The 18,512-nt window shown below is 42.7% G+C and overlaps 1 protein-coding gene across 1 annotated transcript; it reads right to left on the bottom strand.

The window, feature by feature from the left end:
* Positions 1–5,691: 5,691 nt before the first annotated feature.
* LOC126998945 (protein FRG1-like) lies at positions 5,692–15,142 on the bottom strand. Its single transcript, XM_050861235.1, has 6 exons — positions 14,976–15,142; positions 13,685–13,814; positions 11,843–11,939; positions 11,532–11,698; positions 8,352–8,479; positions 5,692–6,583 (listed from the first exon to the last, which is right to left on the bottom strand). Exons 1-6 carry the CDS (start codon positions 15,029–15,031, stop codon positions 6,364–6,366), a joined length of 798 nt encoding a protein of 265 aa, XP_050717192.1. The 5' UTR covers positions 15,032–15,142; the 3' UTR covers positions 5,692–6,363.
* Positions 15,143–18,512: the final 3,370 nt, after the last annotated feature.

The following is an 18,512-nucleotide window of genomic DNA, read 5'->3' as shown; positions in this document are numbered from 1 at the left end:
CCTTCCGGCCTCGCACGTCGTTCCGAGGCTTGGCGTAGTCAGCGAGGCGGCTTGACGTCTTGAGAAACGCCTCGAACTCCATGGCCCTCGCCAAAGCCACCTGCAGGTCACCAGGGTGGGCTTGCTTTACGTAGATCTGCAGCTGGTGGTCCTGCAGAGCATCTACGAAGGCGTCACGGGCGAGGACGGTCGTCATGTCTTCACCAGCAGCCGGATAAGCCCGCCTCACAAGGGCCTCCACATCTTGCGCCAGTTGTGACGGCGTCTCGCCCTTCTGCCTCGCCCTCTTCTTCAGCTGAGCCCTGTACACCTCAGCCTGGTGACTGTGCCCAAAGCGGCGCTGCAAGGCTTCCGACAGGCTGGTAAAAGAAGCTTGCTTGGTGGCTGGAAGGTGGCTGAGAATCTCGAGTGCCGGGCCCCGCAGCGCCGTTGCCAGCTGCAGCGCCTTTTCTTCCTCAGTCCACCCTTGAGCTGTTGCGAGCATGACGAACTGAGCAACGTAGGCCTCCCAAGCTACCTTGCCGTCATACTCAGCCGGCTTACGCCTGCGGTGGTCGTGAGAAGGAAACGAACGAGCAGGGTAGAAGGCAGGCACTCGGGGCAAGAAAGGAGGCAGGGTAGGGTTTAGGTGAGGAGGCGAGGGTGGCGGGCTGTTTGGCAACAGTGGCGGGGCTGCCGCTCGCGCCCCGCCGCAGCCCACGCCAGCCGCTGAACCCCGACCGTGACCCCCGGCCGGACACGCCAGGCCCGGAGGCTCAGAGAATGCACTGCGTGGCCTCAGCGAGGCTTGACACTGCCCCCAATCACCCACAGGCTCACTCTGCACGTCCTCTGGGGCAGCACACGGCAGCCTGCCTCGCCTCAAACCTTACCTCCTGCACCTCACCTCTCAGTGCCTCTAGGCCCCTCTGTAGCTCAACGGACCTCCTCGCAGGCCTGATCGGTATACTGCCGTGCCTCCTGCCGCACAGAAGCCAAACTTGCTTGTAGTGCCTCCTCAAGCCTGCTGGCCTGTGCCTCAGAGCGCTCGGCCTGCTCACGGGCCTGCTCCTCAAGCCTGCTGGCCTGTGCCTCGGAGCGCTCGGCCTGCTCACGGGCCTGCTCCTCAAGCCTGCTGGCCTGTGCCTCGGAGCGCTCGGCCTGCTGTGCCTGCTTTTGACCTTGAAGCGTTATTTCTTGCCTCAAGCCAGCCAACATTGAGGCAATTAACTCCAGCTGGCCAGGCTTAGCGTCTTCATCAGCCTCAAGGTCACCACTACCCCCACCACTCGCTCCGCCAGCCGCACCGTGCTCGCCGAGGTCCATTGTGCCCGAGGCGTCACTCTTTGTCTGCCCGTCCACTCACAGCACAATTTCCACCCCGCTCCTGACACCACTGTTATGCTCCACTTGTCTACCCCTCACACAGGCAGACAGGTGCTCTCCCAATTACTTAAACTGGGCTCGCTATGGAAAACACAGTGCTCCCACGAGGCGGACAGCAGACACAAAGACACTCCGGCGGACACACTCGCACACACCCACAGAGCACACAGCGAGGCACAATTAAATACAGGGCGGACTTTCTTGGGGTTTACTAAGCAATAGCACGTTGTACAATCCTTATAGTCCAAGGGGGAGGCAGTCAAGGCACAAATCACAGGCGATTAAGTCCTAAGGCACAGAGCACAGGCGAGCGCGTCCTTTGTCTTCTCTCCGTCTCCACTCTTCCTCGCCGCATGGCGTCCCTCTCCAGCCCGCCCCCTCAACGGGGCCGCAGGGAACCCTCATTACGTCACGTGGCGCCAATTACAATTTAAACTAAGCTAAGCCTTGGCGTAACACTATATATATATATATATTGAGAAGTGCTAGGAAGGAAGAGAGGAGGAAAGAAGGAGGATATGAAGAGCTGAGGTCACTCACAACACATTCCATCTAAAAAACAATAAGGCAAAACGAAAGAAAGCAGGAAGGAGAGAGGAAAGACAGGAATGACAGTATAGCTCTATTTACCTGCACCCATTAGCAGAGTCATAGGCTAAGGAGTTCAACAAATAAATCAGTCAGTCTCTGTTCAAATCCAGGCTTGAAAAGTCAGTGCACAGCCAGTCAGCCACTCTTAACTAGTCATCCTGCTTTGTGGACCTGTTGATAGATGTGTACCTGCAGAGACCTGGGGAAGGCAAACTAGTAACCAAAAGCTCACCCACCCACTACAAGCACACATTATATAGAACGAGTTGGAGCCTGAACTATCAAACAACTTAGAAAACCTTCAGTCTTTACTTTTTGCTGTCTACCTGATAAGTAATGTTGAGGAAAAGGGTTGTGAGGGTGATTTATCCCAATTCTCGCTGTTTATGACAAGAAACAAGCATTAAAAAAATCCTCTATTATTACCTTTTCCTATCTAACTAAGGAAACAAAAGAGTAAACTTATTAGAAGGTTCACTGTATTTGCTTATCTCTTCTGTGAACAAGAGGAATAAACCATCAACTAAACATATCCTCTCATCTTCACCTTTTGCAGTCCACATTTATTTTCTAAAGGAGGCAGCTCAAGGATAAAAAAATAAAAAATAAAAAATAAATAAAAAAAAAAAAAAAGAGAAACAAAAAACCCTCTAGCACTGCTCCTGTAAAAAGGTGACAGAGTAGCAAGAGAGGGTCAAAATTTGGTGGAAAGTTGTTTTCGTACTCCCCTCTTGAAAGCGTTTAAACCATAGGCAAGAGGAATTACTGACAAAGAAATCCTATTTCAGAGTTTACCATGGAATGGGGTGAAAAAAGGAAGATGGTTTACTCTTGTGTAAGGAGTCTGGATTGCCTAGGGATGGGCAAGAGTAGAAAGTCATGTGTAGCAACACCATGAGAGGAGTGGTGGCATACATTTAGCAAGTTCAGAAGAACAATCAGCATGAAAATATTGATAGAAGATAGAAAAAAGGCAACATTGTGGCACAGTAAGAGGTAAAAGACTGTCAGTAAGAGGGTAGCTAATGAGATGAAGAGACTTTGACTATACTCTGTCCAAAAGGGCTGTGTGTGTGGACCCACAGACACATGAAATGCATATTCCATACAAAGGCAGACAAGGCCCTTGTGTATGATTACCATCTGGGAGGAGGAAAACAGTGGTGGAAATTATACAGAATGTTTAACCATGAGGAAACTGATTTAGGAAGAGATGAGAGATGAAGGTCCCAGTTGAGATTTTGACTTAAGGACAGTACAGAAGGGGACAGCTGAATGTTATTGAAGAATTGGGGTTAAATCTTTGGAAGATAGTGTTGACTTGTCAGGTGGAGAAATTGAGATTCTGAGGCATTGAAAGACACCAAGTTCCTTCGGTCTACTCAGAAATTAAAGCAAGATCAAAGCTTAAGTGTTCTGTAGCCTCCAGCCTTGAGTCCTGTAATTCCTGTAGGGAGGGTCTTGTGTTAAAATATGTTGAGTAGTGTAGAGTAGAATCATCACCGTAGGAGTGGATAAAATTTCGTTTGGATAGATCACTGATGAACAATAGAAGGAGAGTGGCATATGGAAGAGAGCCCTGCAGAACACCACTGTTAAAAGGTTTAGGGAAGGAACAATGACTGCCTACCACAGCAGAGACAGACTTATCTGGAAGGAAACTGGAGATAAAAGTACAGAGGGATAGAATCCATAAGAGGGTAGATTGAAAACCAAAGATTTGTGGCAGTCCCTGAGAAACAGCAAGGAGGAAAAAGTTTATATATATATATATATATATATATATATATATATATATATATATATATATATATATATATATATATATATATATATATATATATATATATATATATATATATATATATATATATATATATATATATATATATATATATATATATATATATATATATATATATATATATATATATATATATATATATATATATATATATATATATATATATATATATATATATATATATATATATATATATAAAAGACTTGCTGAAGCATCTCAAGGTTGCCAACTTCTTGGGTTTGACGAAGAATTTGATGTGTGCTCTCTGCTCAGGTTTGAGGTCCAGTGGCAATGTCAGATAATGATTGGCAAGTTTTACAGAATGAGACTTAAGCTGGCCATACATATGCAGGCCTATGTAGGGCATATGCCTGTCTGACCATTGAAAAGGGGCAGGTCATCGAGGCCCACACACACAGGTCGCCTCATGAATATATGCAGTACATGTCAGACCACCGTGCTGACGACACGGATACATTGTCCAACAACGACTTGTTGGAGATTGCTTAGTATGCATTATACAACATAAATATCCTTCATAAAGTTCTATAAACTCACAAATAAACTTTCTATCCTCCCAAACATCATACATCATTGTTGCAGTGATGTTTTCAACAAGACTGTAGTGCCATGCCACGCCTCACACGCCCACACACACGCAGGCGGAACCGGATGGAACTTTCAAGCGCCAACTGTTTTTCATCCAGCCTCCGCAACAGGCTTGGCCAGATGACCCCCCTCCCCCCCCAATACACAGGCTGCCTCTAACCCCTCCCTTTTCCATCAGCCAAAAAGACCAGGCTTGCATTGCAGGAACCATTCCATAAATGGCTGAAGCACTGACAGCAGTGTATTGCTGCACAAAGTGACTACTTGCAAGGAGATGGCAGCTAAATTTCAATCAGGTACATCTTTTGCTCTTTATGAGCATATTCTTGGAACTTTTTTATTGCACTTTGCACAGTGATAGTTTATTGATCCAGAAGTTTTTTGATAATTTTCTGCACTTCACATTTAGGACAAGTTTTTTTTGTTTTTTTTATGTATTATAAATTCTTCTCTTCAAGAATTCACTGTTGTATTTAGGCAATTGTGATTTCCTGCCTTCAAAAATTCACATGTGTTTGGGGGATTATATCTTAATGCCTTCAAGCATCCAGTCTGTTGCTATTTTACAAGATTCTCTGACTATTAAAATTTGATTAATGGACTGAAATTATTTTGTCAAAATAAAAGTTGATAAAGATTTTTTGGGGAGTTCATTTATATACTTGAGCCCAGTTTTTTATAGTTTCTCTCCTGAGTTGAGCATTAGAATGTGCACATGAACTGGTGCATATTCCTGGTTCCTCATCTTCCTTACAGTTATAATATGCTTAGTTCATCTTCCTTCCAGTTATTATATACCAGGTTCTTCATCTTCCTTCCAATTATTATATACCAGGTTCTTCATCTTCCTCCCTGTAATAATTTGCCAAGCTCTTCATCTTCCTTCTAATTGTAATATTCCTGATTCATCATCATTCTTCCAATTATATGCCAGGTTCATCTTCTTTCCAAATATAATATTCCTGGTCCTTCATCTTCCATTCCAATTATAATATGCCAGGTTTTTTATCATTATTCCAATTAAAATATACCAGGTTATTCATCATTCTTCCAATCATAATGTTCTTCCTCTTACGACACCATATGCCAAAGATTTATGAATGATTTTGAGGCAGAAACAATGATTTCAAAAGATGAACCCAAAGTATCAAGTTGAAAAGATAATTAAGTTAACTTGTAATCTTTTGTCTATCTAACAAATCATCTACCGATCCACATTCCTATCTGCTTTTCTGTTTGCCTAGAAACTCAATAGTTTTTAAAGAAGTCAGCTTAAACAACAAAATTCATGAAATCAGTTACTGCTTAGGATAAATACAGGAAAATGACAACTTATTTCTTCTTTACATGTAAAATTTATGGAAAAAATAACCTCTAAAAAGTGACAAGACAATCTTAGAAACACTAGACACTGGACAGTGTGCTCCTAGGAACACTGTGTTAGGTCCACCTGTGTGCAGTCACTAGTGCTCGAGAAAAGTTCAAGAACTTATTAACTTTTTAGAGGCATTACTCCTACAAATATTTTAGCATTTCAAAATGTTGCCAATCTTATATTAACGCACTATATGCACATCTGACTGCAGGACAGGTAACCCTACTACAATACATAATCCAATACTGACATCCCCTATTCCACCTCCTCCCCCTACTTAGCTCAATCTTTCTTCCAATTATTATCTGAACAAAGGAACTCAATTAACTGTCTTATGCATAACTATTTTTCCCTGGTAAGATACTAGTATGAAAAATAAAGATAATAAAGAAGGAAATAAGAGGGAGAGCATAGAGAGAGAAACAACAAAAGCTAGAATGAAGGTTAGAAAACAACTAAAAAAGGAGGAAGATATTTAAAGAAACTGAAGACACAAAACTTCTGTAAGAGGAAGAGAGGGAGGAGGTAAAGGGGAAATGAAGGCAGAAAGAGAAGACAAGACATTAAGAGGAGGAAAAGACACCAGGACACATAGATGACATAAAAGTAGCCTGAGGGGTCATTTGCAATACCTATCAGCTTTCATCTTTGCCCGGCGGTCCAGAAGAGCCTCATGCAGGCTGCCCTCATTCCGTGCTGCCTTGAGCTCCGCCACGCCGTCCTTATTGATCCGCAGTCGCTTGTCCTGGAACTTTTGGAACTTCTTGACGTAGTTCTTCTCGACATCCCTCAGCTTCCCTCGCTCCTCCTCTGGCACCTCCTTGGGCCGGTCACACTCCCTTTATTGTGGTAGGAGTGGAAGGGAGAAAAATTATGGGAAGAATGTGGTTGAATGAGTTGTCATTAGGGTCTAGTGTGAGTCAGTGTTGTGTGTTAACATTACTGTAAAAGTGTGTATGCATGCATACATGCATGTGTGTGTGTGTGTGTGTGTGTGTGTGTGTGTGTGTGTGTGTGTGTGTGTGTGTGTGTGTGTGTGTGTGTGAGTGTGTGTGTAATTCACCTCGGCCTGGTCACAAGCTGAAGTAATCATCATCAGCAAGTACCCCCCTGATTAGAGCAAGGTTCATTAATCGGTCTCTGAGTACTGCTTGAACCTCCACACACCACACGCCCCATCCCTCTTGCTTGAGGGGGGACAGTAACCACTTCTTGTCAGTGGAAAAATCCCGGCCTGAGTGAAGCTTGAACCTCTGCCTCCCAGACGTTGAAGACTGGCAGTGCAAAACTTTTACCTCTGAGCTACTGGAGCAGTGTAGCTACTGGAGTGGTGTGTGTGTGTATTTACCTATTTGAAGCATACAGGGCCTGAGCTCGGCTCGGATAGTCCTTGTCTCCTTGTCTACTTTTATCCAATCTTTCTTTCATTTGGTGGACACTCTTTGCCTCCACCACCTCCTCCTCCAAACTGTTCCACAAATCAACACTTTTATGAGGAAAGCTGTACTTCTTTTTGTCTCTCAAGCATGTTCCCTTTCTCAGCTTCTTCTTGTGTCCTCTCAATCCTTTCCTTTGCTCTCTCTCCATCAAGTCATCTCTATCAACTTTATCCATACCACTCATCAACTTAAACAACATTACCAAGTCTCCCCTTTCTCTCCTCTGTTCCAAAGTTGGCAGGTTCATGCATTCCAATCTTTCTTCATATGGCAGATTTGAGTGTTCAGGTACCATTTTTGTTGCAATTCTCTGAATCCTTTCCAGTTTCTTTACATCCTTTTTTTGTGTGTGGGGACCATACCACTGCTGCATATTCTAACTTTGGACTAATCATTGCCTTTATTATTTTTGTCATCATATCTATACATATTCATAGTGGAATGCAAATCAAACATTTTGCAATAGTCTATATGTATCACCAAATATCCTGTTAATGTGTTTTTCTGGCATCAAAGAATCCTGATTTGTCACTCCCAGGTCCTTCTCCTCCTTAACCATCCTTATGTCTCTTTCACCCATTTTACATTGTTTCGGGGGCCTGTTTTTACCTTTTCCCATCCTCAATGTGACATTAGTTTGCATTGAATTCCATTTCCCATTTGTTGCTGCACTCACATATTGCATTCAGATCCTCCTGCAACCTCATGCAATCTTCCTCTGTCCTTATCCTTTTTTGCAGCTTTGCATCATCAGCGAACAAGCTCATGTAGCTTTTTACTCTTTTTGGCACGTCGTTGATATAAATCAAGAACATTATTGGTGCAAGTACAGATCCCTGCGGCACTCCACTTGTCACTTCTCTCCATTCTGATTTTTCATCCCTTACCACTATTCTAATTTCTCTTCCTACTAGATACTCCCACATCCAGTTTTTCATACTGCCTCCCAGTCTTCCTCTATACTTTAATTTCCACAATAGTCTATTATGCGGCACGTAATCAAAAGCTTTTTTTCAGGTCTAGGGCTATACAATCCATCCATCCATCTCTTTCTTGTACTATATCTATTATTCTCAAGTAAAAACATATCAAATTTGTGACACACGACTTTCCTTGCCTAAATCCAAACTGTGTGTGTGTGTGTGTGTGTGTGTTAAATGCAAATTACCTCATCATGTTGGACCGCACCATCACTATCTGTTCTGGTCCAGCTGTCTGGCTCACGGCAACCACGTTGTCCTCCTCGTCCACTCCCAAGAAACACTCATTGGCACCTAGAAGAGCTGTCTTGCCCTCCTTGACAGGACACAAAGTAAAAGAAAAATATGTATTCATATAATAAGAACATCAATGATGCATTGAATGTAATACCATGAAATATAAACATACCGTATTTCCCGCCATATGAGGTGCACCAGTGTACAAGACGCACCTATAATTTGGCAAGATATATATAGAAAAAAAATTAAAAACTCCACATTTTCCCGAAACTTAATGTGTATGCAGTATTACATTCGGCCACCTTACTTATAGTTATGAATATGATACCGTATGTTGCTTTGTCCTCTTCACTGTGTTCAAAGTGTTCCACTGTTGGTTGAAGAATTACAGTGGGCTTACCCCGAGCAGCTGTGACTTTGAAATGATTAACAAAAGGGCTGGTTGGTAGATTCACTCACTGCGCAGTGTGCAGGCGGTAACTTTCGCCGAGCTACAGAGGGAACTGTAATCAGACGGGGAAGCTATGTTCAATGGGCAATCTTGGTCTTGATCTTGACTCTCAGGAACTGTATACCTACTTTAAAGTTGAAATAGATGTTGATTATTTTTTTTAATCATATCATGTTTTAATATAGTAGTTATTTTTACAATGAGAAACAAAAATGCGTTTACAATAAACACTTTAGTCATCCAGGGATATCCATTCTTTCAAACATGTATCACAGGAAACATCAGCTGACCGGGCTGCTGCACAGCAGAAATACCTCCAGACTAATCCGCTAATGTCCGCCCCACAATCACCGAGCAGTCATGTCAGGCAGCACCCTGCTCCATCTATATTGTTCCCGTGTAATAGCCGCTTTAACCATCACCGCCAAGGTACCCAGCACACTGATGACTGGTGTACCGTGGAGGTGTTGTGTGTTGTGTTTCATGTTCACAACGCGCCTCGGCTCCCACGTGTGGCACATCTTCTTGTGACCTGTATGGTCATGTCCTCCTCCTCTCTTCTGCTATTCACACTTTCCTTTTCTATTGCATCACACTATTCATTATTTAAATCAATCAAAATCTGTACCTTCGGCATATGCCTCGCAGGGGTAACTTTTTGGCATTTTCTGAGTGAAGAATAGTGCGACTTACACGCCGCAAAATATGGTATATTTTATTCTGTGGACAGCTGGGAACTATTGTGTCAAATGGAGGTGTTTTGGGTGTTGGTTTCATACCAGTAACAATAACCCCCAGGCCTACCAAAACCTAACCATCGGCGTATAAGACGCAGGGTGATTTTTCGAATCTTTTTTTTTAACTGCGTCTTATATGGCGGGAAATACGGTAAATACTCTTCACTTTTGTGAAAGATATAGGAATTATTTAAAACTTGACATCATAAAGCTACACAAAGCCAAGTAAACAAAGAAATAAATATACAATATTGGTCACAGTCAGTGTCAGGAACTGGGTGGTATTTGATTCTCTGATAGCAAATTTTAAGTCTTAGGGTTTCACATACCAGTAGAAAATTGCTTTCCTTCCAGATTATTAAAATTTTCAATATTTAATGGTTACTAGTCCATCTCAAATCCTTTAAGCACTTACAAACTTTTCAAAATAATAAGTGCATATTAATTTCAAAAACTTATCATGACACTTTATCTAACTTGTTTTAATAGCATAAGTTAAATTATATTAAAGTTTCAAACCATGAGGATACTGATGAGTTTTAAAGACTTAGTAAGTCTGACTAGAAGTCCCCCAATGGGCAATTAAAAAGAAATTAATCTTCGTGATATACTCGTCCTGATATTCTAGAGGTCTTAGGAAGCAGGGTACATATTAATGTCAACCCCTACATACTCCTTCTCTGCTTATGGCAATAGCAGGAAGCCAGACAAAAGTGATTTACACAGATATTCAGATCACACAGGCCCTATGGTCCAGACTAGGTGATCTATCCTTTAGACTAAGTGATGACAACAAAAATGGCCTATTGGCCATTACGACTGTATGTCTGTCTTCGTGAATGTTGAGGTGGAGAAAATGGCATTCATTTTTTTTTTTTTTTTTTTTTTAATGAAGCATTCATGTTGCACTGGACCACTGAAGGATATAGCTTATTCCATTCTCCTGCTACAATGTTAGTGAAGAAAAATTTGGTGCAGTATGAACATATTTGTTTTTACTTCTGTTTAATGCCGTTGTTTCTTGTTCAAGGTGTCACCAATCAAAAACAATTTGGATTTGTCTATATTCATAAGGCCATTGCATATTTCGAAGCATTTAATTAGTTTTCTTCTGAGGAAATATTTTTCAAGATAGAACATGTTAAAGAGATGAGAGCCTCTCATCACAAGGTTTCTTTACAAGGAAGAGACTATCTTTCTTCTACATTGAACAGCTAGTTTAGCAATGATTTTCACATGGCAGGAAGACCAAAACTGCACTAAATATTTTAAGTGTGATCTGACCAAACTCTTGTACAGTGGCAGTATTACATCTTAATACTTGAATGAAAAGTTATTTTAATGAAGCCCAGCATCTGTTCACTTTACTCACCGCATTGATGCACTGCTGGAAGAACTTGAGATAACATGACACCCAGGTCCTTAACACACTACTGTATATGCTTTTGAGTTTCGCACCACACATTTCGTACTTGCACCTCCTATTTTTTGTTCCAACATAAAGAACCTGACACTTATCTATCAGACCAAGCTGAAATTTTATATAATTCTTGGAAGGTTTCTCTGTCTTGGTCTGAAAGGACCAACTTATCAATCTTTGTGTTGTCAGCAAATTTGGTAATAAAATTAGTAAATACAGCATCTATATCACTGATGTAAATTATGAACAGCACTGGGCTCTGAACCAAACCCTGAAAGAGACCACTAGTGACATGTGCCCATACTGAGGCACCTCCATTAATTAATTACCACCCTTTGTTGACTATTGCTCAACTAATTAGTGATCCACTGGCATAATTAACCTTCTATACCTTGCATGGTATACCTGCTTGATTATGTAAAGAAATTTATGATGTAGAACTTTATCATACACCTTTTGAATATCCAGTTCCAGTGATGAAACAAACAAATTCAGACCCAGAAGCACAGCCTCTCCTCACCTGAAACACCGGCAGCCACATTTCCCGTGGACCTATGGCGTCTGCACGGCCAACCACCTTGCCAGCCCCATCCACCCCTAAGTATTTGTTGTAGCCAGACTTGAAGGCGATGCGCTCTTCCCCTGCTGGCACTGCTGTCAGCACTTCCTCCGGTGATGGCCCATCCCCTGCCAGACAAAGAGGAATGAGAAAAAGATAAGAGATAATTGATAGGAACAGAAAGTAGAAACTCTTCTACACCCTTCAGGGTATCAAAAGATATAGAAAATAAATAAAAATGTGAGAAATTTTGAGACATATCAATGACACACCTTGGTCATGGGGTGCGCCAGCTGTAAACAAGCCATTATCTAGCGCTCGCACATACACAGGAGCATCACCAAGCTGTATAGCCACAGAGCCTGCCATCTGAAGATAGAAAAAATAAATATTCATTATTAGCATTATGCAATTCAGTATGCTGAGCTATATCTCATGGTAGTTGTAGCCATATCTCATGGTTTACACTTGGCAAGGTATGCCTGCACTTGTTTGAAAACGTACCCATAATGAAACCATTTCAAATAGTCCGTTGAGGCATTGGCTCCCGTGGGTCTTTTCCTCCCCTCTGCTCTGCCACACATGTGTGAGGAAGATATAGGTGTTGGGACTGTGTGGCAGAGCAGAGGGGAGGAAAGGACCCATGGAAGCCAACACCTCAACGGACTATTTGAAATGGTTTCACTATCCCTTGCTATTTCCCTTCATGCTCCTCAGTCTTGCATGTTTCATCTGCCTGTGCACTACTACCTAACCTGGTTTTATTTCTCTGAGCTTCCCTTTTCATTTTTTAAGGCAGTTGCAAGTTTACCTTTTTATGTGACACTACATAGCTCAGTCAGATTTGATTCAGCCCATCACTTTACCCCAATGTACCCCAATGTTATACCAATGTACACAAAACGTCTTTTTACCCACAAGAACATAAGGTGTCTTTGTACCAAAATGAACCTTTGTGTTTCCCCAATGAACATAAGACCTTGGTAAAGATTCGTTTTAGTACCGTGTCAGTATTTCATTACCCACCTTATGAAACATCACTAGCTCTTCAAATATCTTTTCTACAAACATTCAGCAATCATGGAAATGCTTTCAAAATCCAATTCAAGGAATATTTATTGTTGAAAATAGGGGATAATATTCACGAAAGCATATAGCCTCCTTTGGCCGCAGCAGCAAAATAGCTCGCAGAGGGTTCAGGGTTGGGGAGCATATTTAAACAACTCCAACCAAACTTTACGAGCTGCTTTACGACCTCCTGGACCCCCCCCCCCATGTATATACGACTTATTTCCGCGAGGAGGTATTTCTCGCGAGGAGGTATTTCTCGCAACACCAGCTGCACCCCCGCCACGACCGCCGCCAAAGGAGGCTGCACTTTCGTGAATATTATCCCCTATTTTCAACAATAAATAGTCCTTGAATTGGTTTTTGAAAGCATTTCCATGATTGTTGAACGTTTGTAGAAAAGACAGATGAAGAGCTAGTGGTTTCATAAGGTAGATAATGAAATACGGGCACAGTACTAAAACAAATCTTAACCTAAGACCTCTTTTTATCCTCGTGATCCCTCATTGTGAACTGACCCCAATGAACCCTTATGTTACCCCAATGAACATGAAACCTCTTTTTACCCCAATGATCCCTGATTGTGAACCATACCTCAATGTTCACTGGGGTCAAAACACATCTTTTCACACCCCAATCATTGGGATATAATTTGCAATCAAGGACCACTAGGTAAAATGATATCTACATTGGGGTACACTAGGGTATTATTGGCATAAAAAAGATGTCTATATTGGGGTACAGTGGGGTATGAAGCAAAAAGATGTCTACACTATAGACTCAAGAATCAAGATAGTGGGTTATCATTGGAGTAAAAAGACTTCTACATTCTGGTATAGTGGAGGATTATTATGACTAAAGGACATCTCCATTGGCATACAGTGGGGTAAAAAGATATGCCTGGTCTGATAAGTTAAGCTAGTGATCAGACTAGCACATTGATATGATGCAGTCGATTAACATTTGTTCTACCATCCAGGAAAGGGAAATCTTGACCCCTCAATGATCCTAGCTGCCCCCTCCCCCCCTCCCTTCTGCTGCCTTGCCTGATGCAGCGCCTGGCAGCACCACCAGCCTCCATGGTCAGCAGTGTCGGTGTCCTTCTTGCTGCTGCTGCTGCTGCCACCATCTTCATCCTCTGCCTTCCTCTTTTTTGACTTGTGTTTCTTGTGTGACCTGCGAATGTTCAAGATATTGTTAATGGTGCTTTGAATAGCTAGTTACCCTCCACTGCTGATTAACATTACTACCCATATATGATTCATTTACATCATCACCTCTAAATCATTCATCACATAAAGCCTGAGTAGTAGTAGTAGTAGTAGTGGTGGTGGTGGAGTGGGCTACGGGGAGCTCTAGTATTCCTGATATTAAGTACCCCCCAAAAAGTAGGTTTTTTACTGGTTTGTGCAGAAAAAAACTAACTCCACAAAAAAGTAGACATATTTTGCCCATGAAAACAATGTCTTGAAAATAATACGGGTAAGGATTCGTTTTAGTACCGTGCCTGTATTTCATTGCCTACCTTATGAAACATCACTAGCTCTTCATATATCTTTTCTACAAACATCAACAATCATGGAAATACTTTCAAAATCCAATTTAAAGACTATTTATTATTGAAAATAGGAGATAATATATTCACGAAAGTGTAGCCTCCTTTGGAGGCGGCCGCGGTGACAGTGCAGCCGCCACAGCCGCAAAATAGCTCACAGAAGGTTTAGGGTGGGGGAGTATATTTAAATTACTCCAACAAAACTTTAAGACCTCCTAACGGGGTGCTTCGTCCCCCTGGACCCCCCCTTCTATCCAGGGGGGGCTGCACCCCCCCCCCTTCCACATGTATGTGTGACTTATTTCTGCGAGAAGGTATTTCTCGCAACACCAACTGCACCGCCGCCGCGGCCAGAGGAGGCTGCGCTTTCATGAATATATAATCCCCTATTTTCAACAATTAATAGTGCTTGAATTGGATTTTGAAAGCATTTCCATGATTGTTGAACGTTTGTAGAAAAGATATATGAAGAGCTAGTGATGTTTCATAAGGTAGGTAATGAAATACTGGCACGGTACTAAAACGAATATTAACCATAATACGCCTACTCCTGCTGCAATTTTACACAAAAAATATGCGAATGCGACGCATTTTGTGTTCCCACCCAAAATCCCGCATTTCCACGGGTTCCCAAGCTTGTTTCGGGGGAGAGGGGGGAGTATGGGCAAACACTAGAATTGTACCGTTCTAACTCCTAATTGTTCCTAAATGGTCACGTCAGAGTTTCATTTAATAATTCACAAAATAGACTGTCAGATTGAATCACTTAAAGAAGCACTCACTTTTTCTCTCCCTTCAGTTTTAGTTTGCCCACCTTGACGCGGCTGTACTCAGACATAGCTGCGGTGAGTGTTTGTGTTGCTGTGAGCCGAGTACCGCGCTGGTCCACTCTGTGCCTCTTGCTCTTGCTCTTGCTGTACAGGTGACCCGCTGCTGCTGCTGCTGCTGCTGGAACTGGGTGATGAAGCAAATGATAGAATTATAGAAGCCATGAAGGGTTTTCTGGAAAAGATGTGGTGTGCAAGAAATAAGGAATTGGAAGATTTGTAATGGATACTGCTTGTGTTGTTTTATTTTTACAGGGTGTGCCGATATGAAGGCCTGACTCTCCAACGGGTCACCTGTACAGCAAGAGCAAGAGCAAGAGCTGGAGAGTCATGCTCTTGCTCTTGCTGTACAGGTGTCCCGAGCATTATGTATGGAATGGATGTGATGACATGGAATGACAGTGAGATAGAAAAATTGGAAGTGGGGCAGAATAGGGTAGCAAGAATGGCACTGAATGCACCAAGGTTTGCAGCAGTAGAGGCTCTTAGGGGTGACATGGGATGGAGCACGTTTAGGGAGACTAGTAAAGGCAACCTTGAGATATAAAGTGAGACTGGAACAAATGGAGGATGCAAGATTAGCAAGGAAAGTATACTTGTGGAGTATAAGAGATGGCAAATGGGCGAATAAATGTGGGCGAATGATAGACAGGAATGTTATGCTAAGTAGGTGGGTGTACCGACCCTTTGAAGATAGACAGAATGTGTTTGAATGGAGAATAACAAACAGAAATGGAGAGGGGTTTGAGTGGGATGTAAGAAAGTGGAAGAATGTGATAGATATGGCAGTTAAAGATGAGGGATTGAGCAAGTGGAAGAATGAGATGGAAAGAAAGGAAACTCTCGACTGCATAGGGAGAAAGAGGCCCCAAAGTGTGAGGTGTGGTATGAGGGAAGCCTGGGAGGTGATCTTTTCCGTGCTAGAGCGCAGTGTCTGGATGTGAATGCAAGGAACTATAGATGGTCTGAGTCCCGCAGCAAAGTGTGCCAGATGTGTGACAGGGGTGTGGACGAGACTGTGCAGCATGTAGTGCTGGAATGCAAGAAGTATGACAGGGAGAGAACGAAGATGATGCATGTGTTTTTGAGCGAGATGGGACGTGGAGTAAACGGGAGGACTGGAAGGGAGTGGATGGTGCTGCTGCTGGGGCTCAGTGGAGAGACGAGTGGACGAGTGATTGAGGCAGTGAAAGAGTTCTTGGAAGGCATGTGGCATTAAAGATATAGGGAATGATATGGCAGTACTGAACTGTACTGCATACGTATGCAGTACAGTTCAGTACAGGTCTCCTAATTACAGAAACACAAACCTTATATTGTGTATAGAGGTGGAGATGTGGATGAGGCGGAAACACTCCTTTAATGGCGACGGGTTAGGACGGAACTGGTTGAATCTAGCCCCGCTTCCGAGCAGTCAGGCTGAGGGGCAACCTGACGTCACAAGATGGCGCCTAGGACTTTTTTTGAACATCGCACGGGGCAGCACTTGCAACCACAATGGCGGATTTAGGACCAAATGTTGAGATACGACCGGTTGAGCATCCGGCGCTGGTGTCAGCCTATGCCACGATTCGTGGCATCGAGACCATTTTTGCCAAGTTCAGAGCAGATGCGGAGAATCATTTCCACGACGTGTTCATGAAAGCGGAAGAGCTTTTGGTCGAGGTGGGGTCATCGCATGACACCATCCATGTGCCACGACTCTGTGGACGACAAACCCAGCGGTCAAATGTTCTGTACGAGAATGCTGAGGAGTACTACCGCCGGGCGGTGTACATTCCGTTCGTGGACCACGTCTTGGCTGAGTTGAAGAGTCGGTTCGGCGATGACACAGTGCCTGTCGCACTTCAGCCCAAGCAACTACTCAAAGACCCTGAAACGGAAGTTGCGGCTGTGCTTCAAGCGGCGAAGCTCTACGAGCTCGACATCGAATCCCTGACACTCGTGAAAGCGGAAGCGGAGCGCTGGGCATTATCTGTTCCGGTCTTCCAAACTATCAAAGAAGCCCAGGCACACACCAGCACCAGCATGTTCCCGAATCTCGCCATTCTCTTGAAAACTCTGTTGACGCTTCCAGTCTCCAACGCAGAAGCCGAGAGGTCTTTCTCAGCATTGAAAAGGCTGAAAACCTATCTGAGGAGTACCGTCGGCCAAGAGCGCCTGAACGGACTTGCCCTCCTCTGTGTCCACTATGATATCCCCATTTCAGTCGAGAGTGATAAGCAAATTCGGCGAAAAAAACCGCCGACTACTCTTTGCTTAGTGAGGCACTTGTTGAATACTTGGGAATTTGTAAATATATTTCTTTAGATAAGCCAATCTTTGCAAATGTGTTACCTCAATCCCATGTAAAAGAAACCCTATAAGAATTCCTTTTTATCTTCAGCTGTGTCTAATTTTACATATTAGCTCTTTTTTGTAAAGGTTAGGTTTGTAATTTATATATGACCTGTATTATGATCACCCTTGCTGCTTACATATCGAAATAAACATTTAGTTTTCTTTGAATGCTCATATGGTGATGATTTCTACCTGTTCAGATCTGCCTTTTTACTGGTCGGATGTACAATTTGAATTGTTTCTTGGTATTGCTTACCAGCTGAAATATTGATTGCACTTCATATATTGATACAAGAAAAAATCATTTGTCACATATACGTTGATTGCTCGGGACCTGCAGATTTTAAGCAAAGAACCGCCATCATTATCCATTGGTCTTCACTGTTTTGAGGCTGTCGCTAACCTATGAAATTTTACCAGCGGGCCCCCCCACAAATTGATTTTCTGGATCCGCCCCTGCATACGCGCTTTCATTACTTTCTCCATCCCATCCTGAAATACCACATGCACCACTTATATATAACTCATTTCCACTGCATGTATTCTCGATTGCTGTGCTGCATTCCATGTCCACATCTCTGACACGTATGACAGTTGGCAGGATAACATCTTCATGTTCACACTTCCTCTTATAACTCACTCCAATGCACCTAACACCTGTCTGCTCCCTCACTGCACCCTCCATACTTCCATCCTTACATGAAAATGTCCCCAAACATTTAAATTCGTCACTTCCTCCATTCTCTCTTCCCCCAGCCATATCCAACATTTTGTTGTGCTCTCTGCTCTAATTCTGTATGGTTTTGCAAAATCAGTGGTCTGCTCTCTTGCCCTCTCAAATACCATATCCTTACTCTTTCCAGCATTCACTTTCAGCTTTCTAAGTAAAAAAATAAAAAAAAAAAAAAAAAAAATAAAAAAGCCATAGCAGATCAGCAGGCTAGGTATTGTGGCAACATGCAGAGCCATTAATAAGTTTAAGTCTATGAATGGTTGTGCATGGCAGTCCTGAGTATTTATGTATGAATTTGAATCAACTGTATTGCCAAAGAATTAATTGAGCAAATGATAAAGACTGATAAAGACGTGCTCATGTCAATCTTGAAGTTCACATAAAATAATCAAGACTTCCTAATTCTCCTCTTCTAAACA

The sequence above is a fragment of the Eriocheir sinensis genome, chromosome 15 (assembly GCF_024679095.1).
Source record: "Eriocheir sinensis breed Jianghai 21 chromosome 15, ASM2467909v1, whole genome shotgun sequence".
Taxonomy (NCBI): Eukaryota; Metazoa; Arthropoda; class Malacostraca; order Decapoda; family Varunidae; genus Eriocheir; species Eriocheir sinensis.
This window is presented reverse-complemented; position numbering and strand designations above follow the sequence as displayed.

Bases quoted from the DNA above. Each gene is read 5' to 3' on its own strand.
- LOC126998945 (XM_050861235.1), bottom strand. From the start codon at position 15,031: ATGTCTGAGTACAGCCGCGTCAAGGTGGGCAAACTAAAACTGAAGGGA. The intron at 13,815-14,975 runs GTGAGTGCTTCT...GAACATTCGCAG, and splicing joins AAACTGAAGGGAGAGAAAAA to GTCACACAAGAAACACAAGT. The intron at 8,480-11,531 runs GTGAGGAGAGGC...TGTCCTGTCAAG, and splicing joins TGTGGCTGCCGGTGTTTCAG to GAGGGCAAGACAGCTCTTCT.